This window comes from Prinia subflava, chromosome 2, assembly GCF_021018805.1.
Source record: "Prinia subflava isolate CZ2003 ecotype Zambia chromosome 2, Cam_Psub_1.2, whole genome shotgun sequence".
Lineage (NCBI taxonomy): Eukaryota > Metazoa > Chordata > Aves > Passeriformes > Cisticolidae > Prinia > Prinia subflava.
Genome location: NC_086248.1, coordinates 43,301,911 through 43,316,539, shown reverse-complemented (window position 1 = coordinate 43,316,539; position 14,629 = coordinate 43,301,911). Strand labels below are relative to the sequence as shown.

The 14,629-nt window shown below is 35.7% G+C and overlaps 1 protein-coding gene across 3 annotated transcripts in view; it reads left to right on the top strand.

Moving 5' to 3' along the window:
• HACE1 (HECT domain and ankyrin repeat containing E3 ubiquitin protein ligase 1) overlaps positions 1 to 14,629 on the top strand; it is a 52,235-nt gene that overhangs the window by 18,577 nt on the left and 19,029 nt on the right. For 2 of the 3 annotated variants that reach the window (XM_063389713.1, XM_063389716.1), the window contains 6 exons: positions 429 to 530; positions 2,141 to 2,247; positions 6,080 to 6,326; positions 11,266 to 11,603; positions 12,702 to 12,770; positions 13,417 to 13,504. In XM_063389713.1, the coding sequence (XP_063245783.1) occupies positions 429 to 530; positions 2,141 to 2,247; positions 6,080 to 6,326; positions 11,266 to 11,603; positions 12,702 to 12,770; positions 13,417 to 13,504 (951 nt within the window). The remainder of the gene's footprint in view (positions 1 to 428; positions 531 to 2,140; positions 2,248 to 6,079; positions 6,327 to 11,265; positions 11,604 to 12,701; positions 12,771 to 13,416; positions 13,505 to 14,629) is intronic. The other variant, XM_063389714.1, reaches the window with a different exon arrangement.

Genomic DNA, 14,629 nt, shown 5'->3' with positions numbered 1-14,629 from the left:
TTCCTGTAACAAGCCAGATATGTGTCCTATGAACCTTTAGATAATATTTGTTTTGAAGGATTAGATTCTGGGTGTAATTAAGTAGATGTCAGCAAGAAGAAGAGAAGTGAAATATTGTGGTGTAATCTCTGGTAATTGTTGGCTGAAGTGCTGTTCAATTTTACCTTTAGTTTGGTAAGTAGAAAAATGTTTCAGAAACCAGAAAAATGGGAGTGGATATATGTGAGCCAGTATATGGAAAAAAATTTGATTCTGTCTTCTCCCAAACATTTGGGGATACCTAACTTTGTTACATTTTTGAATTTCAATTTATTTTAGAATAGGATTTCCCCAGCATTAAAAAAAATGTAATCCTTGATAGCTGTTATTGCCTGTAATAGTCTTAACTCGTAATTCTAATGTTTATTTTAATTAACATGTTTCCTTAGGGTGGTTATGGAGAGACTTGTGAAGTCTTAATACAGTACCATCCTCGGCTTTTCCAGACAATAATCCAAATGACACAGAATGAAGATCTGCGGGAAAACATGGTAATATGGGATTCTGTGTGTTATAGCTAGGGACTTCTCTGTGTGTGGTGGAGAGCTGAGTGCTTGATACGAGTGGCAGTCAGTACCACAATAGTTGACCACTAGGTATCTTTCTTTCCTCATGGAAAATGCATAGACTTCACATAATTTTAAACACAAGATTTTGAAATTAAATGGGGGATCTGTTTTCATTTAGTGTTCTAACTTGGCACATTTGGCAAAGTGATCTAGACAGTTTAAAGAGCAGACATTGCAAGCTTCAATACAAAGGTGCTGGTAGAGAATTCCTGGAGCATCTTATATATACAATTACTTTGTATATGTATATATGTGTATATTGTAGGGCCTATTTTCCTTTGTTTAGTCATTATCTGCAAACATCCATTCTAGTATGTGTCTTGAGGCTGAATCATCCGGACTGAACTTAAAAGTTTGTGGTATGAGCACTCATCTGGATTAAGTTGCCTAGTACAATTAGAGTGTAAAAGATTGCAACCACAGTTTCATTTGATTATTATTTCTGTAGATGAAACTGCTCTGTTTCTTTTTTAATGGTTCTCTTATACCTTGCTTCTTTGGTTTTAGTTCAATCTAAAGCAAAGAAAAATCAAGGAAAAAAGTTTTGTTTCTTAGTTGTGTAAGGGAAAAGAAGCATGGGATGCCTTCTCTCCCTTGTAAATCTAGCTCACTGTGGGTTTTTAATGCATTTGTTTTCAAATGACTGCAGATAACCTTACCGACTCTAAAAAAAAAAAAGTTTAATCAGGGTGTTGGCTGCCAGTTTACTTAATTTCATTTAGATCTTTGACGTTTTCATTTTCTCCGTAACTCCATTACTTCCACAATAACTTCCACTGAGGATTTCCTAGTCAGTGTTTAAATTTCTGAGACAGGGTTGAGTCTTACAGACTGAAATGACAGGTGAGACTTCTCAAAATGTATGTTAGATGCAAGAGGAGATGCTATAGATGATTTAAGTTAAGAGAGAGAACTAAAACAATGGAACAAAAAGACCTTTTATATATTGTAGGAATGAAGAAAATAAGTGAGAAAATTTTTTCATCTGTCTGAGTACTGGTGGAGCTGTATGCAAATAACAAGATCTTAATGCGAGTGTATACAAAATATATTAATTAAAACGTGATATATGTCTGCTTCATTGCCAAAATGTAATCATATATTGAAAATTATTTTTTATGACCAAGTCTGAGCTGTTCTGCTTGGTCTTGGGTAATGACCAGTTCATATTATCTAGAAGTGATGACATAAGGAAACTGGGTATGTGTTACAAGTCAGGACTCTTATTTTAAATGTCATAAGTTGTTCTTATGAATGAACAACACAGGGTTAAGCACTCAGTGTTTGTAGCATTCTGTAATGTTAAATACCCTGTAGTACATGCATCGACACTAGAATGTGTACCTTTGCATTAATCTTTGTAAATGATAATGAAACGTTAACTGAGGTTAGATTAGAGGTTGTGCAGTATAGATATGCATTATTATTGTTAGATATTAATGCTTGGATGATGGTGTTCTACAAAATTGATAAATTATTGTTGGTCTGATGCTCCTGACACTGTACCGATTGCTTTTGTTTTAATCCTTCAGTTGCGGCAAGTTCTGGAACACTTGTCTCAGCAGAGCGAAAGCCAGTATCTTAAAATCTTGACAAGTCTTGCTGAAGTTGCTACAACAAATGGTCACAAATTGCTCAGGTATGTGTGAGGTCACTGATAAATTACCTGGCAGTTAGTACCACTTAATAGTTTTAATAGTCCAAACTATCTGATGCTCAGTACATGCTGGAGTAAATGGATTTCAAGTCTGATTTATATGATAATGTCTGTTCAGGTCATTGTCTTCACAAAGACTTCAAGAGAAAAAGTTGGTGTCATTGTATAGCTGCTGGTATCCAGAAGCTTGAGTTGCAGTGAAGTGTATTTTTTGTTTGGTTAGTTTGGCTATGTCAGCCCTAGGAAGGGAAGCTTCTTAGACAACTATCAGGTGTTTTTTTTTTGTATTCACCCTTCTCACTTTTTCTTCCCTTCTACATTTTTACTTTTCCACATGATTCCTTAGTATACTTGGAGGAGAATTTTGTTACTTTTGTTGCTCACCTGTCTCATGTTTGTTGGCTCTGGTTGCCTTCCATGGCTACTAATATATATGAGGTAAAAAATTTGATATACCAGTGTGCTGTCTCAGCAGCACAAGCATCAGTAACGGAGAGATTAACGGGGAGATTAAGGACACAGGCAAGCAAGTTAACCAGGTATGTTTTCCTAGTTTTTGTGGCATCTGTTTGAGTTTGTGCAAAACACTTTGTCTGCAATTTATTGGAACATTTTACTATTTTTAACAGCCAACAGATAATCTTTATGCTTTACTAGAAAATCGTTACTGAAAGAGTCAAGGGTCTGAAAACGTGACTGAAGTTCCTTATTAAAATGTTTTAGATGGCATTTTGGCAAAGAGAGGTTTGAGAGTGTTCTGTAATCAGAGAAATCTGTTATTAATGTAGGTTGTAGAGGATTATGACTTCGGAAGCTTATTTTTAACTTGGGCTGGGATCCGAGGATCCCATTAGTGAGATGGAAAATAAGTAGTATATTCTTACTCCTATATGCCTTTTCTTTTCTTCCCCATTAGTCATGTTACATTTAAATGGAGCCTGTAAATAGCAGGTCAGAACTCATGGATGATTGTAGGAAATTCATTACACCATTAATAAATCTTATTCTGGTGGCTGTTCACTTTGATGAATTAATGTAAGGATCTGCATCCCCTTAAACTTTGAGGTTAAAGTGTGTAGACATTAATGAAATTTTGTTGCTGCAAAGATAACTTTTTGAAGAATTTCTGCTGTTGCTTAGCTTCAGTGTGTATCTGTTCTGTAACTTGTAACCATATGTTAACTTGTAACACATTCCTTTTGTCTCCAAACAAAGAGCCAATAGATCTCCCACAAATACATTGTGATAAAGTGTAAAACCATAGTACAGGAAAGGGTTTCAAACTTGCTTTGTATAAGGACATTATTGGAAGTTTTAGTAGCTGGATTACATCATACAAGGTAGTTGTATGTATTTGTTTCTTATTCAATGTCTTCAGAGGTAAATTAAATGGATTGTTGTTTAGGTTTGATTTGTTACTATTACTGCTCTTCTGATTGAGCAATGCCCCCTTGGTGTGGCTGTAGAAACAGTAGCTGTGTGCCTGTTTTGTCTCTGAGTTCGAGCTGCTGTGTGCTCCTGTATTACTGTGTATGGGTGAGCTAGTGGAGGCTGAAGACAAGATCACAGGGTTGCATTGCATTGGATGCAGTTGGATGAGGACTCATTTCTGGAGATGCTAGTAGTTGGAGTGTGCTGTGGACTCTTACTGGCCAGATTCTCTTTGGTACTTTGTCGTACTTTGTCACAACAGAAATGTGATAGCAAAAGAAAACAATTCCAAGACAGTGTCACAGACACAGTTTTGCAAAAACTGTGTCTCTCTTCTCTCCAGCCTGGTTTCCTGAGAGAAGCAAGAAATATTTCTTGGTTGCTTTCATGTAAACACAGTGAAGATTAAGGTAGTACTTGGTGAATGCTCTGAGCTTGGGCCTCTTTCCTTCTCTCCTTCCAACAAAAGTGTGTACAATGTACTTTGTCCATGAAGACCTCCAATAATGATATTCTTGCATGGCTGAACTAATATAATCTCGATTAGTTTCCTAGGTACTAACCCACAACCTGTTGCTTTTGGGTTTGTCTGTTGTTTAGTTCAAAAGTATCTAAAATTGTTTCTTGTAATGCTTCTAGCAAGTATGCAGGAGTGCCACTAAGCTTCTGCCTGAAGACTTCTGTCTTGAGTACAAGCAAGGACCTTGTTTCACTTAGAGTTATCTTCACCATGTATTCCCTTTTTCCAAGAAGATAATTGAAGTGTGACATGCTTTGGTCTTGCTAGTGCAGGTTAGGCCTAACTGAATGTTTACAAAAATGCCAGTAGAAGTTTCAGTAAACTATTAAAAGCCCTCTAAAGTTTTTCTATATTTGTGGGTCCTTATCCTGTAGACCAGGAAATTTCACTAGGAAGACACTGCTGCTGAGATAAACCTCAGTTTAAATGTTAGTAGTTTTTTTGTTTTGTTTTTGTTTGTTTGTTTGTTTTTTTCAATAGTTAACTTTTGAGTTAGCTTCTTCTATTCATAGATTCTTTTGGTATACAAGCAAAGATTTTACAAATGCTCATTTTTAGCTATGACAAGAGCTTCTGGTAACACCATTGCAGACTGCCAGTCAGGGGATTTTCCGTACCTGGTTAAAATCTTAACATTCCTACTGTAGCATTGTTTACTCTCTCTGTTCCTTTCTTATATTGATTTACTGAAAACTTACCTGGTTAAAGCATAAATTGTCACAAGAAAGTCATACTTTGTACGGTAGTTTGGTAAAACTCTTGGTTCATTGCTTTATAAAGTTAACTCAGTCATTAAAATGTAGTGCTGAAGGCACATAGGTCTTTTGCTGATGGCATGGGGTGAATGAGATCATAATAAAGCTACACTAGCTGTTAGAACTAACAGTGTTTTGGGTTTGTGAATTGACAGATTATTAATTGCAACAGACATTTACAGCACCCTGTAAGATGTCGATTTTCTGGTGTTTACCCATCTTCTGGCTTGGAAGTATGCTTTTAAGTTGCAAGTACTTTAAAGATAGAATTGACTTTGTGCTCACTTCCATAACATTTTGAAGTTAGTGCGTTTTGATACAAAAAGAATTAATTTCTTGCCGTTTGTTATGCATTCAAGACAGAAGAATTCTTAGTACTTGGGGTTTAAGAAAGAAAAGCAAGTTGAATTTGATGGAGACTCTTCTGCTTGTGCATAAAGTCATGAATATCTCACTGTTTTGGTACAGAGTTCAATGTTTGCCACTTCAGCTAAGGAGACATAAAACTTCTAGTGTATTTGTTGGATAAATAAATAACATAGTGGTGATTTTGTTTAATATCTTTTAGATTATGTTTTTCTTGAGTAGAAATAGTGGCATCCTTACCATCCTGATCCCTTGTCTGGTTGAGGTAGTTAATGGGCATCTAGAATAATAGCTGGTGAGGATGGGCTGTGGCAGCATATCTGATCAGTCAGTAGGCTTTTACTGTTGGATGCTCTCTTTTCTGGGTTGAAAACCATTTTCATCTGGATGGATATCCCAATTTGCTTCATGCAAATTTGCTTCACTGAGATTCTTTCTGTAGGAAGTCAAATTTCCTCCTAGAGGTTCATAAGAAGTGCATTAAAAAAATGAAGCATCTTGAAAGATATGGAATTTGCTTTTCTTACTTCTAGTTAAAATCACATGTACATGTTAGTAAAATCATAATGCTTATATTTGACTTCTGGGGCAGGAAATGAAAGTTAAAATTTACTAGGGTTTGAAGCTTAGGGGTTTTTTTCAGCATGTCTATCAGACCCTACCTTTAGATTGCTTGCTCCTTATTATACTAAATTGTTTTATCTAAGAAAAGAAACTTAAACATTCCATTTTTTTCCCCCAGCTTGTCAAGTAATTATGAAGCTCAAATGAAGAGTCTCTTAAGGATCGTGAGGATATTTTGCCATGTCTTTCGCATTGGCCCATCCTCTCCCAGTAATGGAAATGACATGGGCTACAATGGAAATAAAACTCCAAGAAGTCAGGTGTTCAAGGTCAGAAAAGTATATGATGTTGTTAGGAAGATAGACGTTAAAGAGATGAATTTCTCAAAGCATGCATTCATTAATCAGACATCTCATGAACAGGAAGTAAGTTTGGTTGATGTCCCTATTCCTTTTTAAGTTAAACCTACCTCTCTTCTTCTCCTGTATTTTTTTTCTCCACCGAATGAATTAATTTAGCCACTGATGCACATCTCATGTTATGATTCCTGTTCATTTCTCATTTAATAGATTGTTTATTAGGTGTTGAAGGTTTAGTTACCCAGGTGACTTTGGTAAATTTTGGTTTTATTTCTGTTAAGAGTATAGTAATCTCAAAATATGGTGATATTAATATAATAAATTATATTAATGTAATTTCAAAATGGTAGTTGGAGATACACAGATGGAGTGCTGATCAATAAGCTTTATCCACCTTCACAAGACAAGTGGAAACAATTGAATTCTTGATCTGTTTGTTGTTCTCACTGTGGTCTTTTCCCACGTTATTCTTGGATTTTATTATGTGCTTTGAAACATATCAGATCACTACTACCCAAGGTTATTGGTTTATAGCTGCTTTCATACACATGCTTTAGGTGGTTGCTGTTTAGAGGTTTAGTTCCTGAAGGTGTTTGATAGTTTTGTGTTTGTTTGTTAAGGAATCCATCTGTAGAAAGTCATAGATTGCCTTTTTGTAAAGAAGCCCCAATTTCCACTCAATCTTCGTTGGATATACAATTGCCATACTTTTCAGAGCACCTAAGGAAAAAGAACTGCAGGGTAATCTTCTCCCATCTTACTCCATACTCTTACACAGCACAGCTCATATCAAGAAGTTTAGATGCCAGTAATTACTTGAAGATTTTTCTTTGCCTTTGCATTTCTTCCACTGTGTTGTGAAAACAGTATTTTGAAATTACTGCAGTTGTTGGATGATATATGTTCATCAGGTTGGTTTTAAGGGCTTTTAAGACAGAGCTATATTGATAAGATCATGGAAGATGGTACTCTTAATTCCCGTTTATTTAGTGAAGTATCTCAGTTTTTGTTTAAATTTCTTTTCTTGGAAAGAACAGAAGCATTAGACTGTTAAAAAAGCCAAAAAATATGCAAGCACAAATGTTCTTCTGGTAGCACAATAGTTTTAAGAACAAATTGATTTATATAATGAATATAAAACTAGGAACAATAGTGTGTGCAAAGTGTATTGCATTGTACAGTGTGCAGCGTTATAATTGTCCTTTAGAATTGTTCATCAAAATAAGCCAATAATGGGGGTTTAACCAGAATTCTGTTTTTAAAAAACAAAGCTCTACCCAAATCATAAGAATTATTTTATTAAAGGCAGCACTTTCTAACAGCTTTAATGAAAATTGCTTCAAGTATACCAGGTTAAATAACAAGCAGATGTTAAACACACTTCATACAAGAACTATATCCAGTGAGATATTCTGCTACCAAGCCCAAAAAGGAAAAAAAGAAAGGTTTCCTGCTTTTCAACTCCACATAATTTCAGAAATCAGTCTAAAATAAATAAAAATATTCAATTGCAATTTGCAAAGGAAGTGGTATATCAGTAGAATCACTTATCTGCGTTCCCAAACAACTTTGTATGATGAAAGAATTGTTTCTTAATTTACTGTACATTTAAGTTTTGTGCAGTAGACTTACATTAAAAAACTGCCACAGTTGTCTCAGAAAATATCAGTAATTCTTAATTGTGTGAAAACATGCATGTTTTTAATAAATTAACAAAATGTATACTACTGTTGCATTACCTAACCAAACAAAAATTTCAGGATGATTTAAAAATTATTATTGCAATTATTGTAATTTATTTATAAGTTTTATGAGTAAGGCAACCCTGCAGTAGGACCACTGATGTGTCCACGGTATTTTAAGGATCAATTTAAATTTCAAACTCAGAAATATAAAACTGCTGATGAGAACTTGTTGTTGTTTGGGACTGGGCACACAGGTCTGACAATGCTGAGTTAATCTACAGTTGTGGTTGGTTTAGTCTGTTCTTCCCTGAATTTACAGTAGACTGGGTAGTGAAAGATTAGATACAGTGCTGAGTGAATTGGTTGAATTCCAATTTTAGTCCTACCTTTCCTTCTGCTTTTTTGTCCTTTCTTTGAAAACGTGCTTCTGATGATCTTTTCCACCTTTTGGGAGGACATAAAAAAGACCTGACTTTTCGTAAGGCTTCATTGAATTTTTCTGTATCAATGTACTGATTGAGCACATTTTGAAGAGTTGTCACTGTAGTGTAGCTGAGGAGGGATTAAAAATGTGAGTATTCTTCATGTGAGCCTACTGAGAAATGTTACTGCTTGATAAGGTCAAGAAAATCACAGAGCTGTCTGTGCTTTAGTGGAATTCCCTGTGTGTGATTCAGGCCTATCCAGATGTTTTAAAATGGAAGCACTAGCTGATGATACACATTATTGTACTAATCCTGTAAGATACAAAAGAATCATTGAATTCTGTCTCCCAAGCTTGAAACAAGTTGCTAACTCAAATGAGATGTTACCAGTGAGAAACTTTGAATAGTAATTTTGACCAGGTTTACACTCATTACTTTTCCTTGTATTGCTCTTCCAATTGCTGTTCAGTGTTCGCATATTAGGTAAACTTGCTGCAAAATTTCTCTGTAATTGAACAAGGTTGGGAAGTGCTTAATGTTTTTTCCTTGTTTCAGATACTTGTTCTTTTCTAGAATTGAGGTAACTTCTCTGCTGTGTCAAAGTCACTTCATGGATTAGTGATCTCTCCTGCATCCTGTGTCTTAAAAAGCTGTCTGACATCTGGCAAAAGATTTTGCTTCAGTGTTGCAGTTTGAATATGGATTTGGTCTTGCTTTCTAGATGAGTAAAGAGGAAGGTGTTGATTGCATAGGTAAATTCTTGTATTTGGGAGGTAAGGTGTGCAGCTGTAAAAGCTTGGTACTCCATTAGACTCAGCTGTATAATTTTAGAGAAACTTTTCTGCACTGTGAAATACAGCAACTGAAGTTTGAGTGGAGGTCTTTGTTTAATATGAGGTTCCCAGTAAGAATTGACTGAAGAATGCTGACTAGTAGTTTGAAAATAATATTGCTAGTGGTTTGATTGAATATGTCCATATGCCACTTGAAAAGGTCTGGTCATGGATGCCAACATAAAATGCTGACACTCTTGAATATGGAGGTGATGGGCAATTTTTAGAAGTGTTTTGTATCCTGAAGTTGGACTAGAAAGAAAGAAAATGAAATGTTAAAGCTGCTGTGCTTGACTAGACTTTTAAATGAGTTTATGATCAGAAGCTGTGAACTAGCTTTGGAAAAAAAGTATCGGGTGAAAAAGATCTGAAAGGTGTGCTAAATCTGTGGGAAATAAAAGATGAAACACAAGATATTGGGGGAATATAGTGTCTAGCAAGCTAAACATTGAAAAGTTTGGGGGAAAACCTCTAAATTTTAGTATTCTAGTAAACAACTACCTAGTTTCTCCTGAGTTACAGGTTGACAGTACAGGTGTATTTTAATTCTTCTGTGTATTCAATTAATCCTGTTTTTTATTAGAAAGTTTTTTTAAGTTATGTTTTGTGGTAAAGGTCTGCAAGATGGGTCTTGGAAGGAGAATAACTTGATCCTATATGGCAGACATTTATGTAGAAAATGCCATCTATGCTGGAGGTATTCAGATCACCATCTAGAGAAATGTGTGGTCACTAGGAGCACAAGCATTAAGTGAGTGACATACGAAGTATTGAGCAAAGCCTACCAGTATTGGTGATAAGGCTGGCTTTCTCCCACACTCCTATTGGGAGAAAATGGAAGGACAGTGGTAAATTTTCAAATGGTGAATTTCAGAAGAATTGTTCAATACACAGCTCTTATGAGAAGTAATTTATTGTGTCTTGAAAGTGTGTCAATTATGAGGTGCAACTGACAGTGCTCCAGACAGTATACAGATGGCTGTGAGCAGCTCTTTATTTTCAAAAGCAACCTGAGAATATGAAAACATAACTTCCAGTGTTTGCTAAGTCTTTGAATGTTTTCAGTGGTGAAAAATGCTGATGCATCAGTAATATGTGGAAAAAGGAACCCATTTAGAAGATCACTCTTACTTTTGGAATGCTATGAAGTACTTGAATCGATAACCTCCCTGTAGGATTCATATCCCTATGCTCACTAGACTGTAGGCTTGTGAAACAAACCCTTAAACACCATTAAGGGACAACACAGTTGGCACTTGTGGATATTTTTATGGTCATTAGAAAGCCATAGGTCTTATCCCTTTTTCTCCTCCGTAGTAGGCCTGCAGCTCAGAGTAAATATGTAATGAGGGAATTGTACTGGATTTCAATTATATTGGGTTTTAGCAGGTAATAGTGAAAAAAGCATGTTAAAGTAAAATAAAATGTATAGCCTTATAATTTGATGTGGGATTCTGCTGATACTTGTTGCTATTTTGTAAAGCTAGATGTTAGTGACCCTTACTCTGAAACATCTGAGGTATTATCGAAATGAGCTGTATGAGCTCACATTATGCATAAAACACATTCTTACTAGACATGTGCACGAACCTAAATCTCAGTGGTATTGTCTGGGATTTCCTCCATCTTCTTAGTAGAGGAAGCTTCTTTGACCAGGTTTTTCAAAAAGAACTGGTTCTCTTACTCTTGCAACTCAGCCTGTGTGTTCCTGTTTCCCTGCTTGGCTGCAGTGGTTAGGCAGTAGTGTGCTGTGTGAAACCAAACTTTGTCATATAGTTCAGTTCTATAGTTCTTCTGTAGTTCTTTCTAAATGAGTTTATTTTTCTTCCATCTGCTGCTTGATTTTCCTTCTATATGAAATTTTCTCCTTCTGCTGTTTGGCTACAAATACAGAACTTTTTCATGAGTATTTGCCTCTTATCTCTAACATGACGTCTACAGGATTATTTAAAGCTTTAAACTGTGCATGATATTTATTTGCCTTAAGAGGATTATCACATTATTAATATTATCTAATGTCAGCATGTTCTTTTTTGTCTGTTTTTTCATGTGTTTATTGCAGCCGCTGGAACTGCTCTGGCATTCTCTGGATGAGTGGCTTGTTCTGATAGCCACAGAGCTGATGAAAAACAAAAGGGACTCTGCCAACATTACTTCTATTTTATTGAAGCAAAAAGGACCAGATCACCAAGATGCTACTCCTGCACCTTCTTTTGCCACTGCAGGAACTGAGGGAAGAAAAGAGCTGTCTACTGATGCTGTCGAGTTAAAAACATATGACGTTGCTGGGAAGCAGGAAGCGTGTGCTGACTGTCAGGATGTTATTTCCATGACAGCAAACAGGCTAAGTGCTGTCATTCAAGCCTTCTATATGTGCTGCTCCTGTCAGATGCCTCAGGGGTAAGGAGAGGATTCATTATTCTTACACAAATGGTTACCATTTTAAAATCATACATACTTTCTTGGAAGAATTTTGATACTGACCACATTGTATTAGTGACAGTCAAGGCTATGCTGTTTAATGCTTTCACCAGTTCAGTTATTTGATTTTTTTTTTCTTTTGAATGGTTCTAAAGGCACCAAACAAGGTGCCCTAAAGGCACTGCAAGTTTTCCATAGTGCTGCTGCCTATGAGCATAGCTGCACTGGGGCACATTTTGTATTGAATGTGTAATGGCTCTTTGTAATCATGTAGTATACTTGTAGGCAGTAGGATATTTTGAAACTTAGCTGTATTTGCTGTTGGCTCTTAATGTGAAATTAACCCTGAATTTAGTGTGATTATCCAACAAGAAGTGCTATCAACTCAGAAGAAAAAGAAGTGAGTTATCTTTGTGTATGAAAATGATAGCTGGGGCAGAACTTATTTGACTGTATTATATATAACTAGGAGAGTTCAGTCTCAAAGTAACGCTCACTTGGAATGTTGTCCAAGGCTGACAAACATGTAGTTTTGTGTAGAACATGCAGTTCGGCTTAGGTAAACCTAATGCCATTGAGGTCTGGTTTAAAAAGGAAACAAGTATGGCCACTTGTAACTGAGGTCCTAGTCTGTCCAAGATTGTTATGGATTATATTTGTGACTTTGGCCCTCATGAGTAGGAGATTAGGCAAGTATGATGGCATTACAAGCTCCCTGAGGAATCTAGAAGCAAGGGTCCTACTACATGACAACTCTTGGTTATTCCTAATCACCATAAGGGTTTTTTCTTTCTCTGCCAAACTGAGTTGAATAAAAGCTTTCAAATTGGCCAAGTAATATTTGGGGCATAATTCTCTTTGGATGTTCTGGAAAATGATTGGCTATTGACATTTTTGCCTTTTCTATTAGTTCATTATGAGATCTTAATGCTGGTGAATATTTAGTTTCATGATGACTAGTTAAACAGCATTAGTTTCTATTTGTGTAGTATTTATTTAGAAAAACCCCCAACAATTTATGTAATTCAAATTAGTTTCGATTGCACTAACCAAAAATGTCTTATGATTTTTGAACAGAATGACATCACCTCGTTTTATAGAATTTGTTTGTAAACATGATGATGTCCTTAAGTGTTTTGTTAACCGGTAAGTTTCAACAAATATGGACCTTGTAATCCACCCCTCTGTTCCTTCCCGGCAATAATTCATTTTTTTCTTCTTAGTGAGTTGTATTTTTAGATTGTTGCTGTGATATATGAGCAATATGCAATTTAATGGTCTTGCTGAACTCAAGGGAGTGTAGATTAATGATTCAGAACTCAGACTTAAATGAACTCTTCTGCATATTTAAGTGATCTATTTTTAAGATTCGTGAACTAAATCTATTTCACTGAGCAACAGAATAATTTGATGAATGGATTCTTTCCTTATATTTGTTCCAAATAAGGCCTTCTCTTTTAAGGTAGATGGAAACTTTCATTCTTCCTCAAATGTGTGATGATTTAGAGGAGTCTAAACCATCTTTGTACAGTTGGCTGTTTCTGAAGTTTCTCTGGGACTGCCAGGTTTATCACCTTCCTATGTAGGGAGCTGCTTCTAATCCTCCCATGTTTAACAGATGAGGTGGTAGTACAAGTTGTTTGGAAACAAGAGTTAGGAAAAAGTGATAAAATAGAAGAATATCTTGAAACTTGTCTATATGATTAATTGCATGGTTTCTTTATGTAGAATTTTTGCATCATGAAGCAATATTATTAAATCTCTAACAGGCTTTAACCTATTTTTCTTTCAGAAATCCCAAAATAATTTTTGATCACTTTCATTTTCTTCTGGAGTGTCCTGAACTAATGTCCAGATTTATGCACATCATAAAAGCTCAGGTAAATGCCAGGAGGTACTTAGTTACAACTTCTGTGAATATACAAAGGATTTTTAAAAATAATATTTAAAGAAAAAGCATTTGAGCAAGATTAAAGAACTAAACATGGTCTCTAGTGCTTCTGAATCTGTAATGTGAAAAGATCATATTAAACAGACATGGCAGCCAGATTTCTGTATTCATAATTCTCTAAAATACATAGGTAAGTCCACTTGAGATAACCAGTGTTGGACATGTCTTACAAGTCCAGCTTTCAATAAAGAGTGAAATTTCTGTTTTTAAATCTATTTGTGCACATCTAATAGATTGAACTTTAAAGTGCTTTACTTTCCCCTAAATGACACATATTTTGAGACAAAGCAGAGGTTAAATAAGTCACTATTACTTGATTGGTCATAGTTAGTGTGAGCTTCTTTAGTGAAACATTGTCATCTTGTTGTCTGTTCCAACAGCTTTATTTCCTTAGTCGTGAACCATACTGTGCTTTTATTTTTAAAGATAAATTGCTTTTGTTAATCCAGTTTTATTTTTGGGACATGGTGTAGGTGTATTGTTTTTCCATTCTTTCATTGAAATGTGTGTTTTTGAAACTCGATACCTATGAATAAGGAGGAGACCCGAAGAACTGATACCCTGTTTGTTAGATCAACTCATGTGTGGTGAATTGCAGGGGATGAGAAAGGCCATTCTTGTGTCATATGTCTCCAAAGAGCTGCAAAATGTCAATAAACACGGAGTCAAACAAGTTAGAACCTTCTCACCTAGGAATTGCTTTGTAAGGTTTCTGGTTCCTTTGGGCTGTTTTATACTGCTAATAAACCTTACTGCAAATAGGGCTGGTTCATACCACTTGTGCTTCTGTGCTCAGCTGTGGTTGATAATCAGCAGTTTTACAGAAGCCAGTGACTTTTTTTTTATATAAGTTCCTTCATGCTCTCCCCTAACCCTAATATAAAAAGTTTTGTGCTGTTTTTCTCTTCTGTGGAAAGCTCCAATAGCTGTTTCTGGATAGCTGGTCCAGTGTTTCTGCAGACTCAACTTCTGCAAGCACTCAAGCATATGTGTAGTCCTTTCTTCTTCCCAAAATACTGTACAGCATATTGGGACAACTCTGCACATCTCAAAA